This window comes from Nothobranchius furzeri, chromosome 7 (genome assembly GCF_043380555.1).
Source record: "Nothobranchius furzeri strain GRZ-AD chromosome 7, NfurGRZ-RIMD1, whole genome shotgun sequence".
In the NCBI taxonomy this organism is placed as follows: Eukaryota; Metazoa; Chordata; class Actinopteri; order Cyprinodontiformes; family Nothobranchiidae; genus Nothobranchius; species Nothobranchius furzeri.
Genome location: NC_091747.1, coordinates 42,090,647 through 42,106,768, shown reverse-complemented (window position 1 = coordinate 42,106,768; position 16,122 = coordinate 42,090,647). Strand labels below are relative to the sequence as shown.

Below are 16,122 nucleotides of genomic sequence, written 5' to 3'. Positions count from 1 at the left end.
AGGGCAAATACCTCTAACCAATAAAAACATCAGAAAAACAATAGCAGTGATAAAACAGAAAATAAAATCATGAGTATAAACAAAGTGAAGGTGTTAACCCGAACAAAGCCATCTTTTTGAACATTTAGGGAGGGAACGCCTGGATGAAAAGGTGAGTTTTTAGATGATTTTTAAAGTGCATGTGCATTATGTGCATGTGTGAGCATGAGGGAGGGAGTGTGTGACTGTGTTTGTGTATGACTGTCTATGTCAGGTGGGGCCTTTGACTCCTCCCCTCTCCTGGAACTTCTTTTGATGATATAGATCTTCGTCCCCCTCCCCCCGTCTCCTACGCATCTTTGGGCGGCAGATCTGTGGTCCCTCACACTCTCTATTGGATGCTCCTATAGAGAAACCTTACATAAGCAAGTGCGTGTACACACACAGGTGCTCACATGGTGCTTTCAAAAGTATGGACTTGGGCACGTTCAACACAGGTCTTAAGACTATGGTGGGCACTTAATGCACTGTGATTTATTATCGTGTGATTGTTCAGTTAAGCAATGTTGATTTAATATTTCTTCATCAAGTTGACGCAGTGATAGCTTGCTCTTGTTGTATTGTTGTTGTGTCCCATTTGTTTTGTTCTTTTGCTCTTTTTTAGTCTATTTCTGCTGGTCTGGTTCATTATTGTTTATTTTTGTGGACCCCCCCCCCCCCCCACCTTTTGTCTTTTCCTTTCTCTTTCACCTCTATCTCCGTGTCTGGTCGGAATTACAAAGCATTCAAAAGCAATAACAATAAAGTTTTAAGTATCAGGCGTGACATTAAAAGCAAACGCTTTGATGCTCCACCTGAGAGTAAATCTATAAGGCTTGTCACCAGCATTCAGACATCAATTCTGTTTGATTCACAGCCAGACAGGACACGGTAAAAAAAAAAAAAAAAAGGAAAATATTCTTTCCTATAAATTTAACTGGTAAAATATTTCAGGACGTAATGACAGCAAAGCCCCTTTAATCCTAATAATCTTTATTCTAGAAGGAGTTTCACTCCACCCAAACCTCTCACATTGGGCTCTGTAATTTATTATTAGTTTGTTCATTGTGAACACATTAATCAGCTGATTTATGAATACAGAGAAGCTTTTCTTACACCAGTCTCAAAAACAACACACACAGAAAATGCAGGAATGTGTGTGGGGACCCATATCACTCACACTCATGCAGGTTCCTGTTCTGCAGCATTTCTAGCTGGAGTGTGTAACCAACACTGCAACAAGCCGCCGTGTCGTCAGGTGCCAGGAAAAAGCTCGCTCAGCTTGTCATATCTTCCTTCCCGTTCTTCCTGCATGCCCTGCCTCTTGTCTTATTCCCTTAAACTTAATTTCGTCACTGGCAGTTAACACTTTGGTGTTTGTACACAGATGCTTCAGGTGAGTTTGATTAAACCGTTTACTTTCTCATCTTTTTGCTCATAAGACCTTAGTGTGAATAGAAAATAGGAATTATCTGTATTTGTTATCTGCTTCAGTGTCTGAGTTTAAAAGCATGAAGATGCAGAGAAACAGGTGAACGGGTTCTTGATTCTTTTCATGCTGTTCAAATCTTTTCAATTGTTGTTTTGTGGAAAATATTAGAACAAGTGATGGTTTACCTATTTTAGATAACATTGTATAAGAATTTGTTTAGAAAAAAATAATTTTGACCAGATTGATGAGCTAACAGCTAGGCTGAGCAGGGTGGTTTATGGCATCTTAAACCAATCTAAAATATTTTATAGAAATTTATATAATATCTTTTTATAATATTTTACATTGATGTTAATTTGTTTTATTATTTATTTAGAAGTCTTTGGTCAGCAGCTAGCTGTAGCACATCTGTAACACATCTGGTGCGTCCTGGAACACTTCCAGCAGGAATATCAACACAACTCTGGCAGATTAACAGCATATTGCTAAACAGATCACGTTATGAATGTTTATTCCATGCTTGTGTGACCAACTATGCAACATATGAGGCCGAAACTGCTTAAAGACTGCAACATTCCTCTTTATACTTGACCCTACTTGTACTAGCCGTTAGCTTGTCATTCTTACCAAAACAATGTGTTTCCAGACTGAAAGAGCTACAGGATAATCATTGTTTATCACAAACTGTATATTTAAAATACATTTAAACTAGTGTAAGTCTATTTTATATTAAATCGTTTGAGCTGATGAACTAGGGAAGGAACAGGTGTCTTATGGGCTCAACACACGGGAGGCGACAAACGATCGCGATCAGCGAAATTTGTCGCTGTCGCTTTTATTACCTGACACACGGGAGACGATCCGCTTTGCGGCCAACGGCAAAGCCGTCTACGCGTTCTGTTCCATGGCGAAATTGAAACTTTCGTTGATTTTGTTTGGCTGTGTCAGGTTGGAGGGAATTAAGGTTATTTAAGCGGTTCAGAGTTAATAAAGCGATAGATATGATGTTTCACAAGGTGCTGCTGGAGTTATGTGAAATCTTACATGTGATTTTACTATAAAACATAATAATAATCAACTTCTCCTCCATGTTTGCTCGGAGGTATGCGGAGCATCCTGTCCAGTCATTGGTCAGTGAATGAAACCTCCGTTGATTGGTCCTCGTCCGAGCGACAGCGATGAAAAGTTTAAAATGTTTCAACTTTCTGGAATCGCGTCGCTGGGTCGCCTGTGCATGACACGTGCACAAGCGCAAAATTTCACATGCACGATTTCGCGTTTCGCTTGGTAGGAGGGAGACCCGCGATTATCGCTTTGTCACGCATGTCTCATTGAAAATGAATGGAGGAGAGGCGAAGTCGCCTCCCGTGTGTCGAGCCCATTAATGAGGGGCTGCATTCCTTCTGGAGGCTTACAGATAAGTGCAGTTTCAGTAGAAGTGGAATGCAGCCCTCAGCCCTCTGGCGACTTTGTAATTTGCACGTTACCTGAAGGAAAATATTCATGGTGTGACTTCTAGTGGAAACAAGATGACCAAAAAAGCAGATTTCTTCTCCTTTAACAAATCTAGAGGTTTACAGCAGGAGTGTTCAAAACCTTTCAAGACAAAGACCAAAACTGTCAAGTTAATAGTCTTGGTGGGCTTCAAAACTGTTATTAAAAATACAAAACTTGTTTTATGATTAATTTTTTATTTGCTCTCCTAAAAATAGGTAAAAGTGGGCATTTTAGTAAAAATCTGAATGTAGAAATGTTAGAGAATGTCGATCTACATCAACAACATTGAGAATTTACAGCAGGACAATCTGTGCACGTTTACCAAAATGAGTGCAATGCAAACAGATCATACTGATGAATAAGAAGGTTATAAAGAGATAAAGGAATAAAAGTTAACTGTCTTAAAAGCATCTCCACTGAACAAAACTAAAACATCATTCTTTATGTTTTTTTAAATCACTTTAGACATCTCAGGAGGGTTTCATTTGTTATGTAACGTTGGAATATTTAGCAGTATCTCTAATTGCAGGAATCTGACAGTGCTGAATAATCCTGTCTCAGCAGAAGAAGAAGAAGAAAAGAAGAAAATATCTTTTATATAGCGCCTCTCAAGATAAAAATCACGAGGCGCTTAACCAGAACCAGAGGGAAGGTCAAGATGCCCAGCAGGTCCGCCGTAGCTCCTAAAGTTCCTCAACCAGAGAGAGTAGATCAAGTCTATGAGGCCTTAAAGAAAGGCCTCGAGTAAGTAGACCTGTCGGTATGCAGAGGGCAACTCATCTTATCCTTTATATTAACCTGTGTGTGTGTTCCCAGGTCTTACCTGCATGTTCATAGGACAGACCTGGATAACTTAAACAGAGAAATCCAAGAATCCAAAAGGAATTCCAGACTGGTACGTTGGGCTCTGAGGTAAAACTGTCAATCACAGATAACTGGTCTGATGACATCATGGTGGGTTTTTTTTTCTTCCCAGGGTTTCCTTTATGAATTTGACCAGGTGAGCTGCTGTGATTTCTTCATGTTTGTGAAACTGTTGAATCAGACCAGAATGAAGGGCTCTGACTCTGCTTTACTCTCACAGCAAGTTAAGGTGATTGAGAATAACATAAGAAGTCTGGAGGTTCACCTCAACAAGGTAAGGGCCTCCATCCTCGTGGCACAAGGTGCGATGTAACAGGTTCAATAACGAAAACAAGCCACAAACAAAAACTAGAAGGAAACCAGTGAGGCGTGAGTCATACAGGTGCAGATGAGTAATAAAGCATGACTGGCATGAAATAAAAAAAACTATAAAACACACAAAACAACATAAATTATGAAGTTTTTATCCTTTTTCTCAGGTTAAGGGGATTTATGAAGGCTACTGCCAGCAGAGGAGACTGAGAGATGAAGCCACCAAGCTGATGAAGGAAAACAAATCCGCTTCAGGAGGCAAAGAAACCAAAGAGAGATTTGTGAAGGCAAATAAGGATTATAAGGAGTACTCTGAGGTGAGACTGATCCATCAATGAAGAATACTGGGAAACTTGTGGGAAACCAGACTAAATCAGAGTAAAGCAACATGTCCCTCCATGATTCTCTGTAGAGAATGTGTGCGTTGGAGAATACACTACAGAGTCAGCTGGGACAGTTCAACATCAAGATGAAAGGTAAGAATGGTGGATTATTAGTCCTTATAGACTTCACATTCAAGAGTCTGAGCAGGAAAGCTGAGCGGGTTTGGATGAAACCCTCTTCAACAACTCAGAAATATTAGCTAGACTTTATCTGGAGGTGGGGGTGTTTTCTAGCAGCTCCTTGTGGAGTTTACATTTAGATGACTTCACCTGTTCTTACTGGTTTTTCAGGTCTGGCTGGATTTGCCAGGCTGTGTGCAGGAGACCAGTACGAGGTTTGTCTCCATCTTCTTTTTTCCTGTTTCTGTCAAAAGACCCTTTCCACTTGCATCTGTCACTTTGTTTTCTACTAATTTAATAATATTGAGCTCTTTTTTTTTTTCAAATCTTCATACAAAACAATGTGGCTTGTTAAAGGAAATCTATGTTTAGTAGGTCTGTGCGGCTTGGAAGTACTTCAGTGTGCCGTCACAATCCTTCATGTGTGATTTTGCACGATTCAGAAAGATATTTTTGTTCATTAAGATTTTCCTGGACTCCCTTCAGATCTTAATGAAGTATGGCCGACAGCGATGGAAGCTGCATGGAAGTATAGAAGCAAATAATAATCAAGTCTGGGACAACGGAAAGGTGGCGGTCTTTCCGTTCATTGGCGAGTTTCTTTGTGTAAAGGTTTGTTTCCTTTCTGGTAACCAGATGGACCGGTGTCTGTGTTTAGCCGTGGTCACTGAACACACCCTGACCTGTGGTTGCAGGTGACAGAGCTGAAGAGCTTAGCCCATCACGTGGTTGTAGGAAACATCGTCTGTGAGACCAAGGACCTGTTTGCTCCTCTGCCTCAGAAGGTTGCTGTAGACGTTAATGACCCGGGCACCATCAAGATGGTCCTGGAGGTCACCTGGTAGTAAGTAGATTCTTCTACTGATGGACTTAAGAAAGGAGCTTTGCAGAATTTGTTAAGTCAGCTTTTCTTTAACCATTCAAGAAGACAACTGTTTATTGTCATGTTCTGTCCCCCTTTGTTCCCCTGCCAAGCTCCTTCATTCCCATTCAGTTAATTGGTTCCACCAGGCTCTCCTCAGCCCTCTCTAGCCTTCCCTCTGGTGTCCTCCTAATCACTCCCTGCTGTCCCCACTTGATTTTATATTAGTTCTCCTCATCCCTCTAGTTATTAGTTGTTTATATCTGCCCTCAGTCTTTAAGTGTAGTTATCTGTGTTGTATAGGTTTATCTGCCCTCCTGCTTGTTTCTCGCCACCATTTAGATTATTGACCACACCTGCCTTCCCTCCAGCTCTCACTACTCACACCTGTCACCTGTTCCCCTGATCACCTCCCTCTGTGTTTAAAACCCTGTCTTGTCCTTCTGTGTTTGTCGGTCCATTGTCTTATGTTGGTTTGTCCCGCCCTGCTTGTCTCTAGGTCTCATTAAGTGAGCTTTTGGTTTTTTGCCTGAGTTTAGTTATTAGGTTTTGGCCTCCACCCCTTTGGATATTTGGTTATCTTCCTAAATAAAGGATTTTACTTTTTTCAATCTGCTCCTGCCTGTGTGTTCTGGATTTCTGCATTTTGGGTCCAGACCTCCTGCTCTCAACGTGACACTTATTTTTTATGTCTCCATAGTCCAGTTCCCAAAGATTCCTCAGGTTCCTTCACAGATGTGGAGAATTCCCAAATATCAACTCTAGCCCTAAGTTCCTCCCCAACTCTGCCTCAAAATGAAAACCATGTGAGTTTGTCCATTTTTATGTAACACCTGCGTGAAACCTTAGAAAGCTGAAGCTGCTTCAAAGATAAATTTAAAACATCTGCTGCTGTTCAACATTTATTTATTCCTGCTTCTTCAGCCTTTTGAGGCAATGTCTGACTTGCAGCAGCTTCCTGTCTGATAAGATCAACATAAAACTCCTGGAGATCAAACACAACAGCCCATGATCATGTTATTTATTATAAAGTCTATGAAGATTTAAAAATGTCTGTAAGGTTTATGAACACTTGTCTGATTCATTATGCCAGAGACCGACCTCCACTCGTGGACTCGTTAACGTGTTTGATCAAACCTCAGATCAATAATCCAGATTTTAGCAAAAGTAGAGCTGAGGTTTCACTTCCATCCAACCTCTGCTGCAGACTGATGCAGGTCAGTGAGAGCCGGACCTGCAGCTGTGTCTGATATGAAACTCATCCATGATGACGGTTTTACATAAACTGGTCGGCCAGAAGTCATCCAGCACAAAGATGCATTTAAGCTCATAAGATACTTGTGACTCAAAAGGTAGAGAGGTATGGCGCGGTATGGGGGCCAAAATTAAGACTACTGCCCAGCAGCAGGAGGCTATATAAATTCCGAAGCAAACTACTGATCTGATTAATGATACACTGGCACTGGTAACTGAGAGGCTGGCGCTGCTTACTGAGGAGTAGCACCTTTACCGGCATTACTAATAGATACGCTAGGGACTAGCATCCCTCGGCTGGTCATTGACTGGTTCACACACTCCCTCTGCTGTCTATTACATGGATAGGCTAGCGTTAGCCTGGACGGGCTGGTGTTGGCATTGGAGAGGCTTGCCATTAGCGTGCCTAGGCTGGCCACTAGCTGGATTTCCTACCTCCTCGATGGACCATTAGCATGGATAGGCTGTCGTTAGCATCGGAGAGGCTAGCCATTAGCGTGCCTTGGCATGCCACTAGCTGGATTTCCTATGCCCTTGACGGACCTTAAGCATGGATAGGCTGGCATTAGCGTAGGAGAGGCTAGCCATTAGCGTGTCTCGGAGAGTCACTAGTCAGCTAGTGGCCAGCCTAGGCCTCTCCGATGCTAATGCAAGCCATGCTAATGGTCCGTCAAGGGGGTAGGAAATCCAGCTAGTGGCATGCCTAGACACGTTGATGGCTAGCCTCTCCGATGCTAATGCAAGCCTATCCATGCTAATGGTCCGTCAAGGGGGTAGGAAATCCAGCTAGTGGCATGCCTAGGCACGTTGATGGCTAGCCTCTCCAATGCTAACACCAGCCCGTCCAGGCTAACGCTAGCCTATCCATGCTAATAGACAGCAGAGGGAGTGTTTGAACCAGTCAATGACCAGCCGAGGGCTGCTAGTCCCTAGCGTATCTATTAGTAACGCCGGTAAAGGTGCTATTTCTCAGTAAGCAGCGCCAGCCTCTCAGTTACCGGCACCAGCTTATCATTAATCAGGTCGGTAGTTTGCTTCAGAATTTATATAGCCTCCTGCTGCTGGGCAGTAGTCTTAATTTTGGCCCCCATACCGCACCATAGTGAGGTTGTTTGTCTTCATGCCTCATTTTAATCCCAGCTGGTTTAATCAACCGCTTCTGGAATTTTGAGGTGACTTGTTGCAGCAAGGACTCGAGTCAGGTAGAACTCATCCTGTCTGCATAAATATTCTCTTTTAGAGTCTCGACACCCCAATTGATGATGATTTATATGAAGTACCGGACCTCGACCTTCCACCTCCTTTACCGGAAAAAAAGAGGCACCGACCTCAGAAGGTAGAATGTGAAACGTTTTAATTTAAGTCTGCAATCAGACTTTCTCATGCTTCAATAAATCAAGTGGATTTTTTTATTCACTTGTTGAGGAAAATAATCAAGTTTCCTAAAAATGAACCAGTGTTTTATTTTACTCTATGAACAAAACAGGAGTCGGTCTATGAGCAAGCAGATCCACCTGTGGGAGCAGCAGGTTATGCATTTAACCCGCCCTCAGAATACGGTGAGTCTGGCCTGGTGGACAGCGACCTGGAGGACACTCTGGAAATTCTGATTTCCGCTCTGGAGGAATATAAACAATTCTGTGATTTACAAAAACTGGAGCATGAACTCAGACTGCTGCAGAGCTCACTAAAGGTAAGGCGTTAATTAATTTATTACAAGACAGTTGTTGGTTTCAGGTTAAAGCTGAGAAGGGGACACAGCTGGTCTTTATAAAACGTATTTCCTGGTGCAGATGAAAACATGTAGGATTCCTGACTTATACCTGATTATATGGTTCTGTGTGTCTGAGCAGGGCTGCAGCCACAGGCAGTCACGCAGCATGGACAGCGCGGACAGCTCCGTGGAAAGAGCTCTAAGCAGCTTCGACTTCCTTGGTGCATCAGACGGTGTAAACAATAGGACAAGCTGCACGAGGCCCACAAATGGCAGGTGAGTGTGGACAAATGTGTGCTCTCCATCCATCCATCCATCCATCCATCCATCCATCCATCCATCCATCCATCCATCCATCCATTTTCTTCCACTTATCCGGAGTCGGGTCACAGGGGCAGTAGTCTAAGATGAGAGGCTCAGACTTCCCTCTCCCCAACCACTTGGGCCAGCTCTTCCAGGGGAATCCCAAAGCGTTCCCTGGCCAGGTGAGAGACCCTCCAGCATGTCCTGGGTCTTCCTTTAGGCCTTTTACCAGTTGGACATGCCCGGACAACCTCACCAAGGAGACGTCCTGGAGGCATCCTGACCAGATGCCCGAGCCACCTCAACTGGCTCCTCTCGATGTGTGCTCTACTATGAAACATAATTAGTCCAGCATTGTGTTCATTTTACTTTTCAGTAATGCAGACTTGGAAACTTTTAAAGTGAGCAAATGTATTTAAAACACATAAGTGGTGTCTAACATCTTTACAGAAAAAGGGACAATGTGGGACCTGAGAGATGCTTCAGCGATTCCCATTTTTTCTAAATCACTTTGAGACATGAAAACTAATCAGCTGCAGTCCAGGGATGCCTGATATGAATATATTTAGGAATTGATAAGTTATTGAATGTATTTACTAATAAAAGATTCTCACCACATCTACCTACAGACCTCACCTCACCACAGGCTGCACCACTCTGGACTGCTGCCTGCTTGTTCACCTGAACAACTGTGGAGCACAGCTGATGGTAGGATTACTGCATAAATAAACCACTTCCTGTCCTTCAGATTATAGATTAAGTGTCTGATTGTTGGTGGATGATCCTGGTTGGTGTAAAGTGACATTATGTGTGCAGCACCTGGGTGTGTCGGGTCCTCTGAGGTGTAAAGAGACGTACGCCATCGACAAACTTCTGAGAGAGGCTCGTGTTTTAAAAACCATCTGTTTAATCACTGAGGACGACCCCCGCAGACCCAGACAACCTACTGAAGGTCTGTTCTAGAACCTTTTTCTTATTTTCCTACAAAACTATGAAACATTTATGGGAAAAATAATGTCAGTTTTATTTATAAATCTAATGTGAAACCAGCTGTGAACCAAAGTAACATTGAACCCAAAGCATTGTGAGGATGAGACCCGTGACGACCCTAAACCAGCTGCTAGAATAACCGATGCAGTCACATCATGCGGCCTTTTTAAAACAAATGAGCTCATATAGCAGCTCTTCTCTCACAGTGATACCAGAGCTGGCTCAGTGTCATGGAGCCGAGTCACTATGGAAGCAGTGTGTGGGACACGACAGCGTGTACGCCGTCTCTGCTGATAGCTTTTTGACAACCTTGTCCACAGTCTACTCCAGTGTGCTGAGTGAAAGAACCAACCCAGGTACAAAACTGTGTGTGTGTGTGTGTGTTTTCCAGGTGCATGATTGTGTGCTTGTTCTACTAACACTCCTACACACGTTTGTCTAGTTGTCCTGTGCCTGGCTGAGCGGATTCTGGAGCAAAGGCTTTCACAGCAAGACGACACTGATGGACTGATGATGACAATATTCCAGCTGTGGAATTACCTGGGGTCTAATGGCATCAGTGACATGGAGACGCACCTCATCGAGGTGGCAGAGGAAGGTATGCCTGCATGGAAACAGGAATAAACGCACTAAAAGCAAGTGTTGGACTCTATGGTGCACCTAAATATTAAGTAGCAAAATTAAAATCAGGAAGTGCATCGAAGTGAAAAATCCAAGAAGAAGGTGTTTAAAGAAGCATTCACAGGAACAATTAGTGATCTAACTCCTGGAGCGCTCCAAGATTGAGAAGAGGCCTGGAGACGATGCAGACAGAAACCCTCACGAATCATTTTAAATTTTTATTTAGCTTTAATGTTTACCAGTTCACTCACCTGATGTGGAAAAATGAGTGGATTAATGGTTTCTGTTGCAGGTCACCTCTCAATGTCTGATTAGGATTTCCCTTAGCTGTGAACAGGATTACAATTGGATTTGGAATGCCAGGATTCATTTCTCCCCCCCTTTTAGGAATTTAAACACACAGTGGAGTTATGTGAAAGGAATACAGAGAACCTTTGTAAAATAACACTAATAGTTGATAAACTTCCATCAGTGTGGCTGCTGCAGAACTTGTCTTCAGGGGACGAGGATGTGGTCTTAAGTGTGCTGCACTCTCCTACTGAGTGCAGCCTGAAGAGGGAAGGAGTTCAAGCTGTGGCCAATTTACTGGACGATCCACGAGTAAAAGTGTCGGCTGCTGCCAGCTCCGTTCTGAGAATCCTGGCTGCTGAGCCCAGACAGAGAGACCAGGTGATGGATGGATGATGGATAGATGGATGGATGAATGGGTGCTGAATGAATGGATGGATGGTCATATGTATGTATGTATGCATGGATGGATGGATGGATGAATCAAATCAAATCAAATCAACTTTATTTATATAGCACTTTTCATACAAAAAATGCAACTCAAAGTGCTTCACAGATTAAAATGGCCCCATAGATCCCACATTCCCATCCCAGCCCCCCTCCCCAAGTATAAAACAATTGACAATTACGGTTCCCCTCCCGCACCCAACTTCCAAAGTCGACACACACACACACACACACTCACACTCACACACGAACAACAGAGGAAACAATAGGCTGAGTTCAGATGGGTCAGGTAATGAACAACACATCATCAGCAGAGCCATCTGCCCTGACAGCAACAGATCTACGGCAGCAGCCAAGACACCGGCCCATGACGCCCAGTGGGGGAGGGCAGCAACCCCCACCACTACCCGAGGAGCGCCCTGGCCTCCGCCGCCAACCACCGGCCCCAAGGCGGAGGGCTCCGCAGAGGAAACACTGGAGGATTAAAATATATAACATGAAAAATAACAAAAGCTAATATGGATGAAAAGTAACTGATAAAAAGTGATTATAAAGATAGTAAAAGAAAACAATAAGATGTAAATAAAATGATAAAATGAATTAAAAGAGATAAATATGTATATATATAAATAAACAAATATGACAGACGATTCAGTTAAACAGACTAGATAAATAGTAATCAGTTAAAAGCTAAGCTAAAAAGGTGGGTCTTGAGCCTATTCTTTAAAGCCTGGACGTTCCCTTCGGCCCTGAGGTCCTCCGGCAGCCCGTTCCAAAGACGAGGGCCGTAGGACTTGAAGGACGCCTCACCGTGGATGTGAGTCTTAACTTTAGGGATAACTAGGAGACGGCTGCCAGAGGAGCGTAGAGACCGCAAGGGTTTATATAGTAAAAGCATTTCTGAAAGATAAGAAGGCCCAAGACCATTAAGACACTTAAAAACCATTAAAAGAACCTTAAAATCGATCCTGAAACATACGGGGAGCCAGTGCAGTGATTTTAAAACCGGAGTGATGTGCTCCCACTTCCTGGTCTTCATCGGGACACGTGCTGCTGAGTTTTGTAAAAGTTGTAAACCTGAGATGCTCTTTTTGGGAAGACCAGAAAGCAGGCCATTGCAGTAATCAATTCTAATGGTTATAAAAGCATGCACTAGCGTCTCTGCATTGGCCCGAGAGAGAATGGGGCGGACTCTGGCGATATTCTTAAGATGGTAAAAACCTATTTTTGTGATGTGTTTAATGTGGGGGATAAAAGTCAGCTCAGAGTCGAAAATAACACCCAGATTCTTCACTTGTAGTGATGGATTAAAAAGACACTGATTGTAGTCTAGGTAAAAGTTTCTCTCTCTGGGCCTCAGGACCGATGACGGCTCAACCAGGGCAAAACGTGTGGACTAGGCCTTAGGCTCAACCAGGGCAAAACTTCAGTTTTGCCCTGGTTGAGCTGGAGAAAGAATGGTGGATGGATGGATGGATGGATGGATGGATGGGAGATGAATTAATGGATGGATGGTCATATGTATGTTTGTATGTCACGTTAGGAGCCAGGAGGAGGTTAGGACCCAAAGATGAAGAAATTCCAGATGACAACAGGGTGGAAAAATAACAAAAACCTAGAGAATCAAAAAACCAAAATCGGGAGGGGGAGGGGACAAGAACAATGACCCAACAACAAACAGACGCAGACAGGGTTAAATACACTGGGGCATGATGGGAGGCAGATAGGCTGCAGGTGTGTGGGGAGAAAAACCAAGTGAAAGCAATTAACTAATCAGGGAGAGGAAACTAACATGACCTAAGAGTAAAAACCCTAAAGACAGGAAGAGCCAGAAAAATAACTAATATTCTAAGGGGGAAGGAAAACTACAACAACCAGTGGGGAATGAAACACACTAAAGAGACAAATAAAATGAAAAGCTGAACCTATAGAAAAAAACTGCAGAGGGGTGACTGGGGGAGACCAAAGGAACACAGGACCTAGGAGGGATAATCTGGAGGGCTGAAGACCAGGGGACACATGAGGAACACAAAGAGACACATAAGGGGATTCTTAGAGTGGAGCACACAAGGAGACACATGAGGGAGACACAGACCGTGTGTGTGTGTGTGTGTGTGTGTGTGTGTGTGTGTGTGTGTGTGTGTGTGTGTGTGTGTGTGTGTGTGTGTGTGTGTGTGTGTGTGTGCGTGTGTGTGTGTGCGTGTGTGTGTGTGCGTGCGTGCGTGCGTGCGTGCGTGCGTGTGTTTTGAATGGATGAGTAGATGGGTGGATTGATAAGTGATGGATGGATGGTTGTATGATCGTATGTAGGCTATGGATGGTTGATGGATGAATATGTGATGAACTGATGTTGTGATTCTAACTCTACTTTCATCCTCAGGTTCTGGTTCACTGTATGGAGATGTTAGAGGATGATAACGTGGAAGTCAGAGTTTGTGGATGTAAAGCTTTAGGATATCTCATGGTAAGAAACACTATTATGGGATTTTCCATCCTGGGGAAAAGAAAAAGTTTATTTAGAATTATTGTTCCTGTTCATGGCTGAGCTTTCCCATCTTTACCTCCACCCAGCTTCAAACTTGTGTCGTACCTTTTAAATAGGAGGTCAAAGTGATTATCAATATTGTTCTCTAGGTGTGTTTACTGATTAGAATTTGTGTTTAAATCTAGTCTTATAAAACATTTAATTATAATCTCAATGAACACATACCTGGTAGAAGCAGCTCCTGTATTTGTATCTCTGGTAAACAATTAAACTTTTTTCTAACAGCAGCTTCTTTACTTTATTTTTATTTTTCTCCTCAGGCGACTGAAAGCATCGATCAGCTGGTGTATCTTTGTCAGATGGACAAACAAGAAGTTCAACAAGCTGCCACAGAAACTCTCCTGAAGCTGGGTAATGTCAGCCATTATGAGATCAGCAAGTCCTGTTTGTTGGGCTGGTCATAAGATATAAGGGAAGTGAGAATTGCTGATGTTATAGCACGGCTGCAGCAAAGTGTCCTCCACTCACAAACAGAATCATCAAAACAAAATAAAAAAAATAATCATCGCTGTCATCTACAGGATTCAGTTTGGTTTAAATGATGTTTCAAGTAAGATTAAATAACATTAAATCTCTCTTTCCCCATTCTTTGTTCTTGTGTTGAATGTGTGGAACAGGTGAGGAAGGAGTCATGGCCCTCAGAGACACCGAGATGTCTCAGGAACAATCAGCAGACGCTTTACCTGAGGATTATTGGCGAGTTTAGGCGTCCAGCAGCAAACAACAAGCGTTTGCTCCTATTTAACATGATGGATCCAGAGCTTCTGCTGCTCCTCGTCCTCCTGGAAGAACAGCTCCAGAACAAACACAATCCATCTGCACTAACAGAGGGCTGACGGAGAAAACACAGTGGAGGAGAACTGATAATAGACTGAGCTCTGAAATCGATTGATAATGGGATTACGTGTTTTATAAAAGCCTGAGATGAAGGCTGAACTTCAGTCTCACAAAAGGCAAAAGCTACACCCTCACCTTGCATCACTTTGCAGATCACTTTTAGTCTGGGTGAAGCTAAGTCATTCAGCAAAGAGCCTTATCTGCTTATTGTTACAACTAGATTAATTGTTTTGTAAATGGCTAAATAAATGACAGGATTACAGGCAATGCTTGATTTGTAAATCAAACGTTACAGGTGTACGGTGTACCATCAAATCGCGCTCCCCCATCACGTCAGACCAAAGTTCACTAAAGGCAAAACAGATGCCAGAACACGAACGGGGGGGGGGGGGGGGGGGGGGGGTCCAGTTGGTTCGCTGGAGTTTTTGACAATTAAAAAATGCGCCCACACTTTCAAAGTTAGTACGCATTTCTTCTAACAATAGTAATTTTTGCATCTTTACTGTTCCCCTACTTCATTATCATCACTGCTCTATTGTCATCCTGCATCTCCTCTCAATCCTAAATAAAAACTGCTACCTGGCTTCATATATTTTCACCGCATGAGCTACCTTTGAACTGCAGATCAAAAAGATCTACCGACCGCAGAAGTAGCGGAGTGCGCGCCGCGCGCAGACCGCACCGCTGAGGTGAAGTCACCGGAGGACGAAACAGGTGATGCGCTCCGCTCCACAGCAGCGAAACGCATCAGGTACAAATAAAAGACAGAAATCATAAAAGGATATGAGCCGACATGAACAATCGCGTGTTAAATTTGTCTTTGAGGTGGTAACACTTTGATAATGTTACTGGCCGTGCTCAGGATCGACGCATCTGTCTGGAGTGCATCAACGATCAGAGCTCTGTGCCTCTCAGCTCAAAATAATCCCCGGAGAATCCTTAAGTTCTCTCTGCAGCTGTTCACCGATGTAAACAAGCTGCCTACTTTGCCTAAATTCACCCCGAACGGATTTATAACATGTTATAAACAGTGTTTCACTTTTCACCGACGCTGATTTAAAAAATGTCCGGATCCCTACTAGTTTTTGTTGCTGGTGGTGTCACCCCGTGTTCAGCTGCTGCTCTCACACCGGGGTGAGACAAGATCTCTCTCAACAGCGATGCTCGTACCAAATAACGTAATTTTAACACACGTAATCCTACATTGGAGCAATATTGTAATAAATTATCTCACATTTCACTACAGTGGACGGTACCGCGTGTAATCCATGGTGAAATATCCATCCATCAGAAGAACGCATCACATTTGTCCCTGTTCCTGTCTTCGTCATGAAATAAATAAACGTTCGCTGTAAACCTGAGGGCTGCTAGTCCGTTTGATTGATCGCTGCAGTTCATCTCCATCCTCAGTCTCAAGCAACGTTATTTGAAAAAAATAAAATAAAACGAGTTGACTTCCCCCCCCCCCCCCCCCCCCCGCGACCCCATGTGGACAAGCGGGTTCAGAAAATGGATGGATGGAGTTGACTTTACATCCTTGTCTGTTAGTGCAGCCAGCCACATAGCAAGTTGTTACCATTTTACTGTGAAACTAACTAGATAAAAGTGATGAAGGCTAAAAAGGGCTTGTTTTGA

At 43.2% G+C, this 16,122-nt stretch overlaps 1 protein-coding gene across 2 annotated transcripts; it reads left to right on the top strand.

The window, feature by feature from the left end:
* Positions 1 to 1,241: 1,241 nt before the first annotated feature.
* On the top strand, positions 1,242 to 15,079 carry LOC107382701 (rho family-interacting cell polarization regulator 1). 2 transcript variants are annotated; one of them, XM_015954955.3, is made up of 22 exons: positions 1,242 to 1,414; positions 3,477 to 3,691; positions 3,764 to 3,842; positions 3,924 to 3,947; positions 4,032 to 4,085; positions 4,291 to 4,440; positions 4,536 to 4,599; positions 4,798 to 4,841; positions 5,113 to 5,238; positions 5,322 to 5,470; positions 6,189 to 6,294; positions 7,983 to 8,078; positions 8,229 to 8,435; positions 8,596 to 8,732; positions 9,389 to 9,467; positions 9,576 to 9,711; positions 9,956 to 10,105; positions 10,192 to 10,347; positions 10,843 to 11,039; positions 13,486 to 13,569; positions 13,911 to 14,001; positions 14,268 to 15,079. In XM_015954955.3, the coding sequence occupies exons 2-22, from the start codon at positions 3,606 to 3,608 to the stop codon at positions 14,354 to 14,356; spliced, it is 2,304 nt and encodes a 767-aa protein (XP_015810441.3). In that variant the 5' UTR covers positions 1,242 to 1,414; positions 3,477 to 3,605; the 3' UTR covers positions 14,357 to 15,079. The 2 variants fall into 2 exon arrangements, with proteins under 2 accessions (XP_015810441.3, XP_054607269.2); XM_054751294.2 differs by lacking the exon at positions 1,242 to 1,414 and adding an exon at positions 1,502 to 1,549.
* The last annotated feature ends 1,043 nt before the right edge of the window (positions 15,080 to 16,122 follow it).

Excerpts from the sequence above, each read along its gene's own strand:
- LOC107382701 (XM_015954955.3), top strand. The coding sequence starts at position 3,606 with ATGCCCAGCAGGTCCGCCGTAGCTCCTAAAGTTCCTCAACCAGAGAGA. Across the intron at positions 8,436-8,595 it reads TGCTGCAGAGCTCACTAAAG|GGCTGCAGCCACAGGCAGTC; the intron begins GTAAGGCGTTAA and ends GTGTCTGAGCAG. Across the intron at positions 14,002-14,267 it reads AGAAACTCTCCTGAAGCTGG|GTGAGGAAGGAGTCATGGCC; the intron begins GTAATGTCAGCC and ends TGTGTGGAACAG.